Raw genomic sequence first — 17,579 nt, 5'->3', positions numbered from 1 at the left:
ACAAAGGCTTTACGTGAAGCAGATATGAAAAAGTTTTGTAGACAACCCAAAATGACAGGAGCCATAATAGTATTTCAACACCTGGCTCCCGAGATTTGTACACCCTGTCGTATGCATTATGTCTGAAGACATTTAGAGGAATATGGAGTGATACACAGGAGAACCAAAAATAAGGTGACCTTGGCTTGACTTTTTTGCTTGTGATTTTGTTTTTGAGTTAACAAGAACAGAAGGCATATACACATATATTTATGGGCAGCAACGAGTGCTACCTGCAACCACAGTTTTCTACCACCATGTCCTCATACTGCTTGTAGACTACATTATTACCAGAGTCTATATATAAAATACTGATTGGGCTGAGTTTAGAAGGGACGCAGCAGCTTGGTGGGGTGGACTCGGGGTCCATAGAGTTCATTAAAGTTTGAATAATGGCATGGTTAGTAGGCTCCAGATGTGACCTCAATGGGAAATCACATACTCCCTCGCAGTGATAAGCTTCGTAATCCAATGGGGCTATGATCCAGTCATCCCAGCCCAGTTCCTTAAAATTGACATGAAGGGGCTTCTTACTACATCTCGTCTTAGATCTCTTGCCTTGCCCTTTATTATTGTGCGTTGTCCTATTTGGTAGAGTTTGCCGTTTCCTTCTTCTTTTGATGATGGATCTTTGGCTGTAATCTGTTGGGTCTATCATGTTTGGGTTTTCCATGGATTTTATTTTGTCCCTGATCTCCTTAAAAAGGTTCTCTCTCCTCCTAGAGTAGGAGGAGACCACCAGTAGCGCTTTTTCAGGATCTGACAGACCAAGGCGATGAAACCCAAGGTGGATCAGTGGCAAGTAGGATAACGTGAGATCAGAGACCATCTTCAACATAAAACACAATGAGTCACTAGGACCCTTTGTATTTTTACCTATAGCCTTCAAGACATTAAATACCTCCCACTTTGAGAAAGTGTCCATTAAGTCTCCAGAACGAGAGTCTAGAAGTGTGGCTTCTTGCCAAGTGGTGGCACAGGTGTAAAGATATAGATGAACCAGACTTCCAGACTTTGGAAGAATCCCACTAATGTTTTCTGGGGCTTTGCGTAGAATCCTTAACTCAGCCCCTATTATTTCATCCAAGGAGGACAAAGTGCTGATGTCGAATGTGTACTTCTGATCCAGGGACAATGGTGAAGCATCGTCTGAAATAAATAAAGTATGGGATGGTAAGATGTCCAACAATACCAAACACAATGAGGTAGAAAAATCTAAAAGTTAAAGATGACACATTTCCTTTGCATTTGGGTCATTCCAGTTCAAGTGAACCAATGCAAATTTCCTCTATATTTGTAATTCTTTTGAGATTCTGGTCTATGGTAATAGTGTGTTAGAAAATGCAAAATGTGAAGAAAAAAATCTAGATACTTTAGGTTTTTTTAAAATTACTTTTCAAAGTTTTGAAAAAATGTAAATTTCTCTGTTGCATGCCTTTACGTGTCTCCTCATAACTCAGGCCAGTACTAAGCTAGAGATGTCCCAGATCCCCGTTCCCCACCATGACGCTTCGTTTAAGGGCAGAAAGGGGAGTGACAGCAGTTTCTGTCAGCAGATTCTGATTACTTTGGGTATCCTATCATGCACTGGGATTCTCAGAAAAATATAAGCAGAACCCTAAGTTGCAGTACAGTGAACGGTAGAGAATTTTACCATGACTTACAGTAACTTACAAAAGTTATTAGTTTTTCAAGATTTATTAATTGAATAAGAATAATTATTGCAATAATAATGAATCAAGGAGGGTAGGAGTAAGGGGGGGGATTGTTTGGCTTGATCAAAAATGCCAGCAATGCTCAGTATAAAATCAGTATAATCAAGGTAATCCTACCATGAAGAAGGAAACTGATTGATTTCTGAAAGGCGTTGGAGTCTTGGTCCTCTTTGTGCACCATAGCAACCTTCATCACGTGACTGCGCACGTCACGCAGGTCCTGCTAGCCTTGACGCTTTACTCTGCAGACAGCTGGAATTAACAGCACTGAGCGTTTGTCACCGGCCAGGAGAGCGCTCCAACTTTTTCGCTGAATTTCTTGACTTTACGCAAAGAGCCAAGTGTGATACCGAGAACCTAAGGAGATCTCATTAAGGTACCGGCCCTCCAGCATTGAGACGCGGTGACCTGTGACTAGGAGGTTTATCCTGGAGACTTTCCATGCACATTTTATGGTGATTTTACATTTTCTTAGCAGATTTACCGAACAGGAATTTATGCGAATACATGTGGGTTTATATGCTCATCTCAAAGCTCTTCATGCTATATTAAAGGGTTTAAGAGTTTAAGAGGTATATACCAACCACGTTGTGAGCTTTTACTACTAGCGATTACATAGCTGCAGGCCTGCACGTCTCTACCTTGATTATACTATTTTTATACTGAGCATTGCTGCAATTTTTGATCACGCCAAACAATCCCCCCCTCGAATCCTTGATTCATTTCTATTGCATATTGAACCATAGTGTGAATAATTATTCTTCTTTATGAAACTTTTCCCTGACTTCTGTGGTTGTTGGTCCAAATTTGCAGCTGGTTCATAGTGCATTTATTATTTTAATAGCCTTATGATTTAGCTACTGTACTATTCTTGATTCTTTTAATTTAGCATTAAACATATATGATTAGGATGAGACTGTATTTAGAAAATCATGTAAAAACTTGAATCCCTGAACAAATGTAACCAAGAACACAAGTAACACATACGCATTTTTAGAAAAAGTTATAACATATAAGTTTCCCGAAATCGGGCATTAAAATGTAAAATTTAACTCATCAAAAACAAAATATCAATAAACATAATCTTGTGACAAATCAAATTAAAGCCCGTAGAATTCTGAATAAAATGGTGCCTCTCACATCTCTTTATGTTAATTCTAGCCAGAGATGTCATAAAAAATGGAAAGTCATACAAGCTGAAAATCAGGTTTTTCAAAACTTTAGAAATTAACTAGTGAAGATAAAAATTCAAAAGTTATTATTTTAATTTAGTAAGTAGCACTTTAAAAAACAACAAAGAAAATAAATATCCTAAGATGTCAAGTCAAAAAAATATTCAGATTTGGATCACTTGAAATGGAATGACCCTTTTAGACCCAAAAATATATATTCTATTATTTCTAAACACTGTTTTTCGGTGATTCCTTTGTATCCCCTTCATACTGCACCCACACACACAAATGATACACCATCTGAAAGGTAAACGTGCCCCCTTCAGCAAGAAAATAGCCAAACAAACCACACATCCACAATTTGATCACAAAACACAGTTTAAACATTAATTTTCATAATCCTGCAGTAAGGAAAAATGACCTGCAGGTGGCACCACAGTACCCCAAAGCCAGTAGCATAGCTACTGGGGGGGTAGAGGGGGCAGTCGCCCCGGGCCCCGTCCCATGAAGGGGCCCCCCCAATCCATGATCGCTTCTGTCATAAGGCTGCCTTCCTGAGAATCTGCACACAGGCTCGCAGCGTGGCAGAGTCCTCAGTGCAGCGGTAACACAGAGCTGACCTGATAACTTTCTGACAGGCTGGGGTCAGCTCTGCTCCCTGCTCAGGCTGGGGCTCCCCTTTGTCCTAGTGCTCACCCTTGAGTGTCCTCTGACACTGCCTGGGCCTGACCTCATCGCATGCTCTCCACCTCCAGCACCGGATGAGAAATTGCCAGGGCCCCTGCAAACTTCATCTGAAGGTGGCCAGAATGTATTACGCTAAGTAACTTCAGGTATGTAATGATCACTGTGGGGTGTATGTGATAAGATGGGGGAAGGGGGTGGTGGTGGAGAGAGGACAGGGCAGGGGGCTTATTATTAGTGTTTACTGTTTTACACTACATGCACTACACCACATCACATGTGCTGTTTGGGGGCTGAAAGCGAGGTAGGGGGCTTATTATTCTTACAGCCAGGGGTCTTATACGCCCAGCCTGTGAGTACAACAAGCCCCCATACAGTAACCGCGGCATGAGCTGCATTATATGTAATACTGTTATAGTAAATGATTTATTATAATAATAAAGTTATTAAAGCACTGCTGACCAGTGATACAGGACGCTCATGGGTTGTGCAGCATCTATCAGCAGCGGCTGTCCCAGCCGGGTATGTTCCCACGATCAGTAAACGCTGCGGTTTGGACGGTGCGTACATCCACAGCGCCCAACCCACAGCGTCCAGATGTTACAGCATAGTGGATGGGATTTCTAGAAATCCTACGTCCACTATGCGTGCACCGACATCCACAGCTCACCTGCAGAGATGGACATGTGCTACGTCGAAAGCGCTGCCAATTCCTGAACTTCTGCACATACCCAAAAGCTGCCGCGTTTCAGAGAAAACATACTAATAGCTGCTGGGGAGCGAGCGGCGCTGTGCACTGGTCCTACAGACAGGTCCCTGGCGGCTTCTCCCCGGCTGCTGATGGTTACTGACAAGTCTCTGCTATACGCACACGTAGGATGACACGTTTCAGTCACTGTCAGCGGGCGGGAAGAGGTCGCCAGGGACCTGTCTGTAGGACCAGTGCACAGCGCCGCTCGCTCCCCAGCAGCTATTAGTATGTTTTCTCTGAAACGCGGCAGCTTTTGGGTATGTGCACATGTGGATTTCTGCAAGAGATTACAGTACAATGTTTTCCTATGGAAAAAAAATACCCTGTGCACATACTGCAGAAAAATCCACGTGGAAACACAGCGGTTTATTTTCTGTGGCATGTCAGTTCTTTGCGCGGATTCTGCAGCGCTTTTACACCCATTCCATTATAGGAATCCACAGGTGTAAAAACGAAGGCGAAATCCGCAGTAAATCCACAGGGAATCTGCAGGTAAAACGCGCTGATTTTTACCTGCGGATTCGACCAAAAATAGCAGATTCTGCGCAGAAAATTCCAAACACGAATCCGCAACGTGTGCACATACCCTACAGAGACATTCCTACCTGGTGAGAGACTACAGCTGGTGCTGATACACGCTGCATATAGTCTGAGCAGCCTGTATCACCTGTCAGGCGCCATGTAAAAGGGTAGTCCAGGCTTGGGATAAAAGGCTGCAGTCAATCTATGTGACTACAGACTGCCATATGACAAGGGGCATTGTGCCTGCTGCCATGAGTCCGATCAGGTGCGATCAGGTGGTCATGCAAGCTCATGTGTGCTATTTGCACATGCTGACTAGACACGTTGGGCGTCTTTCAATAAAAAAGAATTGCGAGAAGCCGAAAGCGTGTAGGTGACACATGACTGCAAGTTGTATACCTGCCGTCACATGACCACCTGCCCACATCACCGATACTGGGGCCATTATTACTGTACATGGGGGACTCGGGGGACTTTATTAAATGTTAATATAAGTAGAACTCAGCACTCGAGAGGTATGTAACAAGAATTACTTATTCACAATCCATTTAGTCCAAGGTGAACCCAATTTTAGGGGGCCCTCATTTGGTGTGGGGGCCATTATACAGTGTGAGGACTACTGTTGGGGCCATTATACAGTTTGGGTGCTAACGAGAGGTCCATCATACAGCTTGGTGGCTAATATGGGAACTACTGTGAGAGGCCCGCATACAGTGTGGGAGTCAATATAAAGTATGGGGACTACTGGGGGGCCATTGTACAATGTGAGAGCTAATATGGGGGCCATTTTACAGTTAAGGGGCCATCATATAGTGTGGAGACGACTGTAGAGGCTAATATAAAGTGTGAGGGCCAATATATAATATTGGGGTTACTGTGGGAGCCATGACAGTGTGGAGGCCTTTATATAGTGCGGTGTTACTGTGGGGGCCTTTATCCACTGTGATGACTACTGTGGAGTTCATTATATTGTGTTTGAGAGCAGAGGGCCCATCATATTGTTTATAGGGCAGCTGTGGGCCCCTCACACCGTGTATAGGAGAGCTGTGGACCCACCCTGCTATGTATAGGGAAGATGTAGGCTCTTCATACTGTGCATAGAGGAGCTGTCGACCCACCATATTGTGTATAGGGAACATGTGGGCCCATAATACTGTATAAATGGAAGCTGTGGGCCACCCATACTTTATTTAGGGGAGCTGTAGGGGAAATATACTGTGCATATGTGTATAGTGGATCTGTGAGTCCCTTATACCGTGTATAGGGGAGCTGTACATTTTGGGACTCGCGACAATATTAAATGTTAAGTGGGCACTTAAGAAACATTGCTATAGGGGCACTCAGAGTTTTGTGACTGTCAAAGGTGGCAGTATCAGTAGGATGATGAGTTTGTGCAGGCAGGGAATAGATGGGAACGATGCTGGAAAAGTGAGAAATCATATGTGTCTTTGTTTTAATCTCTGCAGCTGAGACCTGGCTCGAGAAGTTGTCATGATGGTCTGAGCCAGACGTAAAAGACAGGAAAAGTGAATGTTTACATCAGAAAGAACGTCACCTGTAAGTCACTATTTATACCTGTAGTGTAAACTCCTGTATGTTCTGCAGTAGAGATATCTAGCACCATATGGCGGTAATAACAGTGTTTTGTATAGAGATTTATTTTCAGTAATACCATGGTCATCAGCAAGTTCCCCTATGCTGACAATTAGGGTGCGCCACTATAGTTGTAATCAGGGTTACCTGGTTAGGGGCCCACTCAGATGTTTCGCCCCCCCTGAGCTAAACCGCTAGCTACGCTTCTGCCCAAAGCACACTACCAACACAATTGTATACATGCACTGCTTTTTCGGGGATCACTTCACCCCCCACACACACGATACACCATTTGAAAGGTAAACTTGCTCCCTTCAGCAAGAAAACAGCCAAACAAAACACACATCCACGATTTTATCACTAAATCCAGTTTAACCCCTTTGTCCCCAAGGGTGGTTTGCTCGTTCATGACCGGGCCAATTTTTACAATTCTGACCACTGTCCTTTTAACAGGTAATAACTCTGAAACACTTCCATGGATCCCAGTGACTCTGACATTGTTTTCTCGTGACATATTGTACTTCATGTTAGTAGTAAAATTTCATTCATATAACTTGCGTTTATTTGTGAAAAAAATGGAAATTTGGCGAAAATTTCGCAATTTTCCAACTTTGAATTTTTATGCCCTTAAATCACAGAGATACAGCACACAAACAACTTAATAAGTAACATTTCCCACATGTTTACTTTACATCAGCACAATTTTGGAACCAAAATTTTTTTTGTTAGGAAGTTATAAGGGTTAAAAGTTGACCAGCGATTTCTCATTTTTACAACACCATTTTATTTTTACGGACCACATCACATTTGAAGTCACTTTGAGGGGTCTATATGAAAGAAAATACCCAAAAGTGACACCATTCTAAAAACTGCACTCCTCAAGGTGCTCAAAACCACATTCAAGAAGTTTATTAACCCTTCAGGTGCTTCACAGGAATTTTTTGAATGTTTAAAAAAAAATTCCTGAGTACGCTGATATCCCACATGTGGGGGTAAACCACTATTTGGGCGCATGGCAGAGCTCGGAAGGGAAGCATCGCCATTTGACTTTTTTGGCTTTAATTGGGATTGGACGCCATGCCGCGTTTGGAAAGCCCCTGATGTGCCTAAACAGTGGAAACCCCCCACAAATGACACCATTTTGGAAACTAGACCCCCCAAAGAACTTATCTAGATGTGTGGTGAGCACTTTGAATCCCCAAGGGCTTCACAGAAGTTTATAACGCCCGGACGTGAAAATAAAAAAATCAGATTTTTTCCACAAACATGATCTTTTAGTCCCCAATTTTTTTATTTTCCCAAGGGTAACAGGAGAAAATGGACCCCAAAAGTTGTTGCCCAATTTGTCCTGAGTACGCTGATACCCCATATGTGGGAGAAAACGACTGTATGGGCACACGTCGGCGCTCGGAAAGGAAGTAGTGATGTTTTGGAATGCAGACTTTGATAGAATGGTCTGCGGGTGTTATGTCGCATTTGGAGAGCCCCTGATGTGCCTAAACTGTTGAAACTCCCCAGAAGTGACCCCAATTTGGAAACTAGACCCCCCACGGAACTTATCTAGATGTGTGATGAGCACTTTGAACCCCCAAGTGCTTCACAGAAGTTTATAACGCCCAGGCGTGAAAATAAAAAATAAAAAATTTCCACAAAAATGATGTTTTTGCCCCCAATTTTTTATTTTCCTAAGGGCAACAGGAGAAATTGGACCCCAAAAGTTGTTTTGCAATTTGTCCTAAGTAGGCTGATACCCCATAAGTGGGGGTAAAACACTGTTTGGGCACATAACAGAGCTTGGAAGGGAAGAAGCACCGTTTGACTTTTTCAACGCAGAATTGGCTGGAATTGAGATCAGACGCCATGTTGCGTTTGGAGAGCACCTGATGTGCCCAAACAGTGGAAACCCCCCCAATTATAACTCCAACCCTAACCCCAACACACCCCTAACCCTAATCTCAGCCCTAACTCTAGCCCTGGCCCTAACCCTAGCACTAACCCTAATGGGAAAATGGAAATATATACATTTTTTTAATTTTATTATTTTTCCCTAACTAAGGGGGTGATAACGGGGGATTTGATTTACTATTTATGGCGGTTTTTATGTTTGGCGGCTGTCGCACACTAAAAGACGCTTTTTATTGTAAAAATAGTTTTTTCATCAGCACATTTTGAGAGCTATAATTTTTCCATATTTTGACCCACCGAGTCATGTGAGGTCTTATTTTTTGCGGGACGAGATGATGTTTTTATTGGTACCATGTTCGGGCATGTGACATCTTTTGATCGCTTTTTATTCCGATTTTTGGGATGCAGAATGAACAAAAATCAGCATTTCATGAATTTCTTTTGGGGGGGTGCATTTACACCGTTCCGCGTGTGGTAAAATTGATAAGGCGGTTTTATTCTTCGGGTCAGTACGATTACAGCGATACCTCATTTATGTTGTTTTTTATGTTTTGGCGCTTTTGTGCAATGAAAACCATTTTATATAAAAAATAATTATTTTTGCATCGCTTTATTCTGCGAACTATAACTTTTTTATTTTTTCACTGGTGATGCTGTATGGCAGCTTGTTTTTTGCGGGACAAGATGACGTTTTCAGCGGTACCATGGGTATTTATATCCGTCCTTTTGATCGCGTGTTATTGCACTTTTTGTTCGGCGGTATGATAATAAAGCATTATTTTTTGCTTTGTTTTTTATTTTTTAAGGGGATCGCTAAAGGGGTTAACTAATGGGACAATTTTATAGGGCGGGTCGTTACGGACGCGGCGATACCTAATATGTGTACTTTTATTGTTTTGTTTTGTTTTTATTTCCAAAAAATGAATTTATTAGGGAATATTTTTTTTATTTATTTTGCGATTTTTTATAAATTTTTACTTTTTTTTTTACTTTATTACAATGTCCCAGGGGGGACGTAACTGTCATCAGCGATCTGTCACAGGCAGTGCTGCAGGCTTCCCTGCAGGCCCCCGAAGTTCCCCGCCGCCATTTTGGATCCGGGGACCTGCAGGGAAGGAGGCCCCCGCAGCAGCACAGTACATTGCGCTGCTTCGGGGGTCTCAGGGAAGCACGGAGGGAGCCCCCTCCCTCCCGATGCTTCCCTAAACCCCGGTACACTGCGATCGTGTTTGATCGCAGTGTGCCAGCGGTTACCGCGTTGGGGGCGGTCCGTGACCGCCCCTGACACATAGTGCCGGGTGTCAGCTGTGATAATCAGCTGACACCCGGCCGCGATCAGCGGCGCTCACCAAGTGAGCGCCGCTGATTGCTATGACGTACTATCCTGTCCATGGGCATAGGGGCCCGGGTCCCATGGACGGGATAGTACGTCAGAAAGGGGTTAAACATTCATTTTCATAAACCTGCAGACAGACACAATGACCTGCAGGTGGCACCTCAACCAGAAAAACATTTTTTGGCCTCTACTTATCAAACCAATTTATTGTATTACCAATCTACATATATAAATACCTGTCTGTGTTCATCAGCTCATGAAATACATTTACATTTGACTGGCTTGCCTTTTCTGAAATTGCCTGCGCCCCCGATGACCAATGTGCGAAAATTTCGCACGGGCCAAGCTAGTCTATATATATTCATCTTTTACATTTTATATATTACAAAAAGGATAATATGGTCCAGTGCAAAAGTTTGGGCACCCTTGGAGATTTGTGTGCTCAGATATCATTGACAAAGGTTTCAGACATTAATTAGCCTGTTAGGGTTAGGGCTTATCATCATTAATAAAATTAGGGCTTATCATCATTAATAAAGGCCAGGTGATGCAAATTTTCCAGCTTTATAAAAACCCAGCCTCATCTAACCTTGTGCCAAAAAACTGCAGACATGGGTTCTTCTAAGCAGCTGCCTAGCAATCTGAAAATAAAAATAGTGGAGGACCACAAAGCTATAAGAAGATAGCAAAGCGTTTTCAAGTTGCACTTTCCTCAGTTCAAAATGTAATTAAGAAATGGCAGTTACCAGAAACAGTGAAGGTCAAGATAAGGTCTGGAAGACCAAGCAAAATTTCAGTAAGTGCTGCTAGTGGTATTGCTAGAGAGGCAAATCAGAACCCCCGCTTGACTGCAAAAGACCTTCAGAAAGATTTAGCAGACTCTGGAGTTGTGGTACATTGTTCTACTGTTCAGAGACACCTGCACAAATATGGCCTTTATGGAGGAGTCATCAGAAGAAAACCTCTCCTGCATCCACACCATAAAATTCAGCATCAGAGGTATGCAAATAACATCTAACCAAGCCTGATACATTTTAGAAACAAGTCCTGTTGACTGATGCGGTTGAAATAGATCTGTCATGGTCACGTGTGTCTGGACGCAGATGTTTCCGCAAGGCGAACCCATAACACACGTGACCCTGGAAACACCGCCTCCAGTGGGTCGCATTTAAATAATAAAGCGTGCAGGTGGATACGCCGCCTCCACCTGGCGAATTTGGGAATTACACGTTATACATAAAATCTGGAAACCCCGCCTCCAGTACGGCGAATTTAAATAATAAGGGGGACCTGGGAAACATCAACAATGGTGGGCCCTGCAATAGGGAATGGGGGACGTGGAGACCTCCTAAGCTCCCCTGAGCAGGTGTCCCTGCACTCCTAACGTTCCCTATGCCGGTTTCGCACCGGGCGCCGCACGCGTACCTCAACGCCCTAGCTCGCCCTGAACCTAAACCCTCACTAGGGAATAGGTCGGTGCGGAAACTAATCCCACCACTGCACTAATAACACACATAAGGGAAAGAGACAATACAGGGGAAACACCACTTAGCTTTGCTCTGTTGCGTACGCTCCTAGCAACAGAGCCCACCACCTGCGTGCATCTTCTCCTCCACCTGGATCCATCACCATAACAGGATCCTTCACCTTAGTGCAGCCTCGGAGCAGAGTCCACCACCAGTTGCAGCTGCTTAGTACCAGAGTCCCAAGGAAGAGTTCAGCTTCTGACACGAAGTCAAGCATGCTTGAGTCCAGCTCAGCAGCCAAGTCCCACATGGTGAGTGCCACTCTCCATAGTCGCCACTCCACCAGTCCATGCAGACACTTCCCGCTGACACCATCACTGCGACCCCACCACGCCATGCCAGCCCTTCATCCAGACACCATAGCTGAAACACGTCCCCCCTGGCTAAGCTGCGCAGGACTCCTCACCAGCTCCATCCCTCCTCCAGGCTCTCCCCAGAGTGAAAACAATCACACAATATCACAGGCAGTGATTGCACCCCCCTAGCACACCTTTATAGGGTGTCACACCTGATACATAATTACGTGCACAAAAACCTAAGGTGCAATACCACTAACCACCACCGGGGACAGTCAAAACACCTTTGAACTTAACCAAAGTAAAAAAAGTTCACTCTGTGCTTTTAAACCCGCCAGATCCAACACTGGATCATGACAGTACCCCCTCCTTAATGAGGGGCCTCTGGACCCTCAAGACCACCCCTCATTAAGGAAACACCTACAGCGGGGACGCCCAGATCCTGAGTTCACCCCACCACTACCTGACACTTCAGGTTTATGACAAACGCACCGCTGGTATAGGCAATACCTGTTCATTTTGGAGGAACCACTCATCTCCACAGCGCCGACCTGGGGAACGAGTTTATGTATGTATATGTTTGCTCAGAGCTGATCAGACTCCACAATACATTTCCACAAGATGTTTTTTAGTGGGCACCCATACATGCTCGTTCACACAGGTCCGGACCTGAACGTTTATTGCACACATTTGTTTGACATAAATTAGGTGAACTCATTCTGGACTCGACAACAGAGGCATCCCCCTGTGTCACCACACTCACACCCCCACTATTCACCAAGGGACACCACCCTCCAACCCTTTCACCATGAGGACTGCGCCTCCTAGGGTTGGTTAATGGCGAGGGGTGAGATTTGTCCCTACTCCCCCGCAGCACACCTGCTGCATACACCAGGAGGAGAAGGGGACCGGGAAATGGAGGAAATATACACTCGCTGGTCACCTCCACACGACCAGGAGGGCGGCTTCTTCGATGGTACGAAGATTTGGCGTAAAACCCCGCGGACTATCACACCAGTCAGCTCACCACAGGGGCGTACCCCTTCACCTCAGGGAATACCAGGCAGCTCCGTGGGGCACCATTCCTCCCACCTGCCTGGGTGCACCCGCATGCATGAACCAGTCCTGCTCCCCAGCAGCGACTCTAGGGGGCTTTTAGCCAGACCGCAGCCGCCAATTTTTTTTTTTTTTATTTTCTGGTTAGCTGAGCAGAGGCCCCAGACCCTGATAACTGCTGCTGCAGCGGCTCTAACACACCATGCCGCTCCCCACTCACCTCAGTGAGGTCCGGCAGCAATTACTAACAGGTCTCCACATGGCCAAGGCTCACCAGAAAAAAAAACTGTAGGGCCTGTGATAATGTCATAGTCACGTGTGTCTGGACGCAGATGTTTCCGCAAGGCGAACCCATAACACACGTGACCCTGGAAACACCGCCTCCAGTGGGTCGCATTTAAATAATAAAGCGTGCAGGTGGATACGCCGCCTCCACCTGGCGAATTTGGGAATTACACGTTATACATAAAATCTGGAAACCCCGCCTCCAGTACGGCGAATTTAAATAATAAGGGGGACCTGGGAAACATCAACAATGGTGGGCCCTGCAATAGGGAATGGGGGACGTGGAGACCTCCTAAGCTCCCCTGAGCAGGTGTCCCTGCACTCCTAACGTTCCCTATGTCGGTTTCGCACCGGGCGCCGCACGCGTACCTCAACGCCCTAGCTCGCCCTGAACCTAAACCCTCACTAGGGAATAGGTCGGTGCGGAAACTAATCCCACCACTGCACTAATAACACACATGAGGGAAAGAGACAATACAAGGGAAACACCACTTAGCTTTGCTCTGTTGCGTACGCTCCTAGCAACAGAGCCCACCACCTGCGTGCATCTTCTCCTCCACCTGGATCCATCACCATAACAGGATCCTTCACCTTAGTGCAGCCTCGGAGCAGAGTCCACCACCAGTTGCAGCTGCTTAGTACCAGAGTCCCAAGGAAGAGTTCAGCTTCTGACACGAAGTCAAGCATGCTTGAGTCCAGCTCAGCAGCCAAGTCCCACATGGTGAGTGCCACTCTCCATAGTCGCCACTCCACCAGTCCATGCAGACACTTCCCGCTGACACCATCACTGCGACCCCACCACGCCATGCCAGCCCTTCGTCCAGACACCATAGCTGAAACACGTCCCCCCTGGCTAAGCTGCGCAGGACTCCTCACCAGCTCCATCCCTCCTCCAGGCTCTCCCCAGAGTGAAAACAATCACACAATATCACAGGCAGTGATTGCACCCCCCTAGCACACCTTTATAGGGTGTCACACCTGATACATAATTACGTGCACAAAAACCTAAGGTGCAATACCACTAACCACCACCGGGGACAGTCAAAACACCTTTGAACTTAACCAAAGTAAAAAAAGTTCACTCTGTGCTTTTAAACCCGCCAGATCCAACACTGGATCATGACAAGATCTCTCCGGCCACAATTATCAAAGGTATGTGTGGAGAAAAATCTGCACAGAACTTCAGGAAAAGAACATCTCGCCAACCATTAAGTAAGGGGGTGGATCAATCATACTTTGGGGTTGTGTTGCAGCCAATGGCACGGAACATTTCAGGTAGAGGGAGAAATGGATTCAATGAAATTTCAACAAATTCTTGATGCAAACAACACCATCTGTAAAAAGCTGAAGTTGAAAAGAGGATGGCTTCTACAAATGGATAATGATTAAAAAACAAACATCAAACTCCACAATAGACGACCTCAAAAGGCACAAGCTGAAGGTTTTACAATGGCCCTCACAGTCCCCTGATCTGAACATCATTGAAAATCTATGCCTAGACCTCAAAATGGCAAAGGAAGAAAGAATGAAAATCCCTCAAACAAGAATTGAAAGACTCTTGTCTGGCTACAAAAAGTGTTTACAAGCTGTGATACTTGCAAAAGGGGGCCTGGGAGACTTCAACATCCCCATTAACAGCCCTACTTCCACATCTGCATCCCAGCTTCTATCACTACCCACCTCTCTAGGCCTCTCACAGCTTTCAACCTCTGAGACACACAGGGACGGTAACACCCTTGACCTGGTCTTCGGCCGGCTCTGTTCAATCTCCCACCTAAATAACTCACTGCTTCCACTCTCTGACCACAACATTCTCTCCTTCACGCTCACAAATCCTCGCCCACCACAGCTCACTCCTACCTACCTCACAGTCAGAAATCTACAAGCCATTAACCCTCAGACACTTTCAGACTCCCTACACTCATCACTGTCCCCAATCTCCTCTTTTTCCTGTCCTAATCTGGCTGTTCATCACTACAATGACACTCTTACAACCACCCTTGACCAAGTAGCTCCCCTCACCCTCAGAACCTACAAGTACAGAGTAAAACAGCCCTGGCTCACATCGCAAACTCAACTTCTCCAGCGATGCTCTAGGAGTGCTGAACGCCTATGGAGAAAAACCTGCACACCAGAAGACTTCATCCACTTCAAATTTATGTTAAGAACCTATAAAGTTGCCCTTCACCTCACCAAACAGGCCTACTTCACCACCCTGATCTCCTCACTAGCCAACAACCCCAAGAAACTTTTTGACACTTTTCACTCCATCCTCCGGCCAAAAGCACAAGCCCCTATCACAGACAGTTGTGCTGATGACCTTGTCTCCCACTTCACAGAAAAAATAGATAATATCCCTCAGGAAATCTGCTCCCAACCACCAAGTGCTGTGACTCCCATCCCTTCCTGCATCTCCCCTGGCTCACTTTCCACATTTGATCCTATCACAGAAGAAGTCTCCAGACTCCTCTCTTCTCGTCCGACTACATGCACTACTGACCCCATTCCCTCACATCTCCTCCAGTCTCTCTCTCCAGTCGTCACAATCCACCTAACTACAATCTTTAATCTCTCCCTCTCCTCGGGCATTTTCCCATCCTCCTTCAAGCACGCCATCGTTACTCCATTACTAAAGAAACCCGCTCTCGACCCATCCTGCACAAACAACTACAGACCAGTCTCCAATCTCCCCTTTATCTCTAAACTTCTGGAGCGCCTAGTTTACTCCTGCCTTACCGGTTACCTCTCCACTCACTCCCTTCTAGACCCTTCACAGTCTGGCTTCCGCCCCCTACATTCGACTGAAACTGCTCTCACCAAAGTGACCAATTACTGTTATGAATGAGTCACCGTAGGAGGCAAAAACAGAAATACTAGCTAAGTCCAGAAAACCAGAGAAGTTGGAAGCTATCGGATTGCAGACCCCTGAACCTAACAACAACTAGCAGTAGCCGTGGGGGGTTCCTACGGTGCCCTAGACCCCTCGATCACAGCCGGAGAACTACATAGCCTAAAGACAGAAAGGGAAATCTAAACTGCCCCAGAGCAGACCCCAAAGCAATAGGCAGCCCCCAACATATAATGACGGTGAAGCAAGATGAAAAAACACTCACACAGATAGAAAGATAGGCTGAGCAAATGATGGGGTCCAAGCTAACTAAATAGGACAGAATAGAAAAGCTGCTGTCTGCAATCCGCCAAAACCCTCTCAAAAACAAGAGCCAACAGACTGATAGGGAAAAAAGCCCTGAAGACGCTAGGCTTCAAAAAGACTATATCAGTACTCAGGTATTTTCTGAAGAGAGAGCAAAAAGGAATTCAGCTCACCCAGCAGGGGAAGGCAGAAATCCAGAAAAACAAGGCAAAACAAAACCAAAACACAAATGCAAAAAACAGAGCAGAAAACTTAGCTTTTGAGGAGCAGGAATCAGACTGGTCTCCTAGAATCCCTCAGAGAAATCACCCGCAAGGCAGAAGGGCGCCAGCTGCCTTATATCCAGTCAGCAATTCCAGTCACCCAGTCATCATCATTCTGCTCAGCTGTTTGGTAATCAGCCTCACTACCTTCCTTCACCAGAAGAGGGAGTTCATCAGACCTCAATGGTGAAGGGGAAAATGAACTCACAACAGTACCTCCCCCTTGAGGAGGGGTCACCGAACCCTCATCCACGCCACCAGGGCGATCAGGGTGAGCCCGATGAAAGGCACGCACCAATCTTGGCATGAATATCAGAGGCAGAGACCTAGGAATTATCCTCCTGACCATAACACTTCCACTTAACCAAATACTGGAGTCTCCGTCTAGCCAGACGGGAATCCAGTATCTTCTCTACCTCATATTCCATGTTACCTTCAACCAATACAGGGTCCGGAGGTGCCACCCCAGGAACAACTGGTTCAAAAAACCTCTTCAACAAGGACTTATGAAACACATTATGGATTTTAAATGTGACAGGAAGAGCCAAACGAAAAGAGACCGGATTAATAATCTCCAAAATCTTGTAAGGTCCAATAAATCTAGGCTTAAACTTAGGAGAAGCCACCTTCATAGCGATATTTTTTGATGATAGCCAAACCATATCACCAACCTTAAACTGGGGACCAATGGTCCTATGTCGGTTGGAAAACTGCTGGGCCTTTTCCTGGGAGAGAGATAACTTATCCACCATTTGGTCCCAGATCTGGTGCTTTCTCTCCACCACAGTGTCAACACCTGGGCAGGCAGAAGGCTCCACCTGCCCTGAAGAAAATCGAGTATGAAACCCAAAGTTACAAAAAAAAAGGTGACATCAAAGTGGCAGAACTAGCTCTATTATTTAAAGCAAATTCGGCCAAGGGCAAAAATGAAACCCAATCATCCTGATCAGCGGAAATAAAACATCTCAAATACGACTCCAAGGTCTGGTTTGTTCTCTCCGTCTGCCCATTGGTCTGAGGGTGAAAAGCAGAGGAGGACAACTGAATTCCCAGCTTGGAACAGAAAGTCCTCCAAAATCTAGACACAAACTGAACTCCTCTGTCAGATACAATGTTCTCAGGAATCCCGTGCAAGCGAACCACGTGTTGCAAAAACAGGGGCACCAACTCAGAGGAAGATGGCAACTTAGGGAGTGGTACAAGATGAACCATCTTAGAGAACCTATCACAAATCACCCAAATAACAGTCATTCTCTGAGAGACAGGCATATCAGAGATGAAA

At 45.4% G+C, this 17,579-nt stretch overlaps 1 protein-coding gene across 1 annotated transcript in view; it reads right to left on the bottom strand.

The window, feature by feature from the left end:
- Nucleotides 1-268: 268 nt before the first annotated feature.
- Nucleotides 269-17,579, bottom strand: part of GDF7 (growth differentiation factor 7) — a 43,331-nt gene continuing 26,020 nt past the window's right edge. The window contains exon 3 of the mRNA XM_073568112.1: nt 269-1,188. Within this exon, the coding sequence (XP_073424213.1) occupies nt 269-1,188 (920 nt within the window). The remainder of the gene's footprint in view (nt 1,189-17,579) is intronic.

The sequence above is a fragment of the Dendrobates tinctorius genome, unplaced genomic scaffold (assembly GCF_039654945.1).
Source record: "Dendrobates tinctorius isolate UK_male_01 unplaced genomic scaffold, ASM3965494v1 ptg000021l, whole genome shotgun sequence".
Classification (NCBI taxonomy): domain Eukaryota; kingdom Metazoa; phylum Chordata; class Amphibia; order Anura; family Dendrobatidae; genus Dendrobates; species Dendrobates tinctorius.
This window is presented reverse-complemented; position numbering and strand designations above follow the sequence as displayed.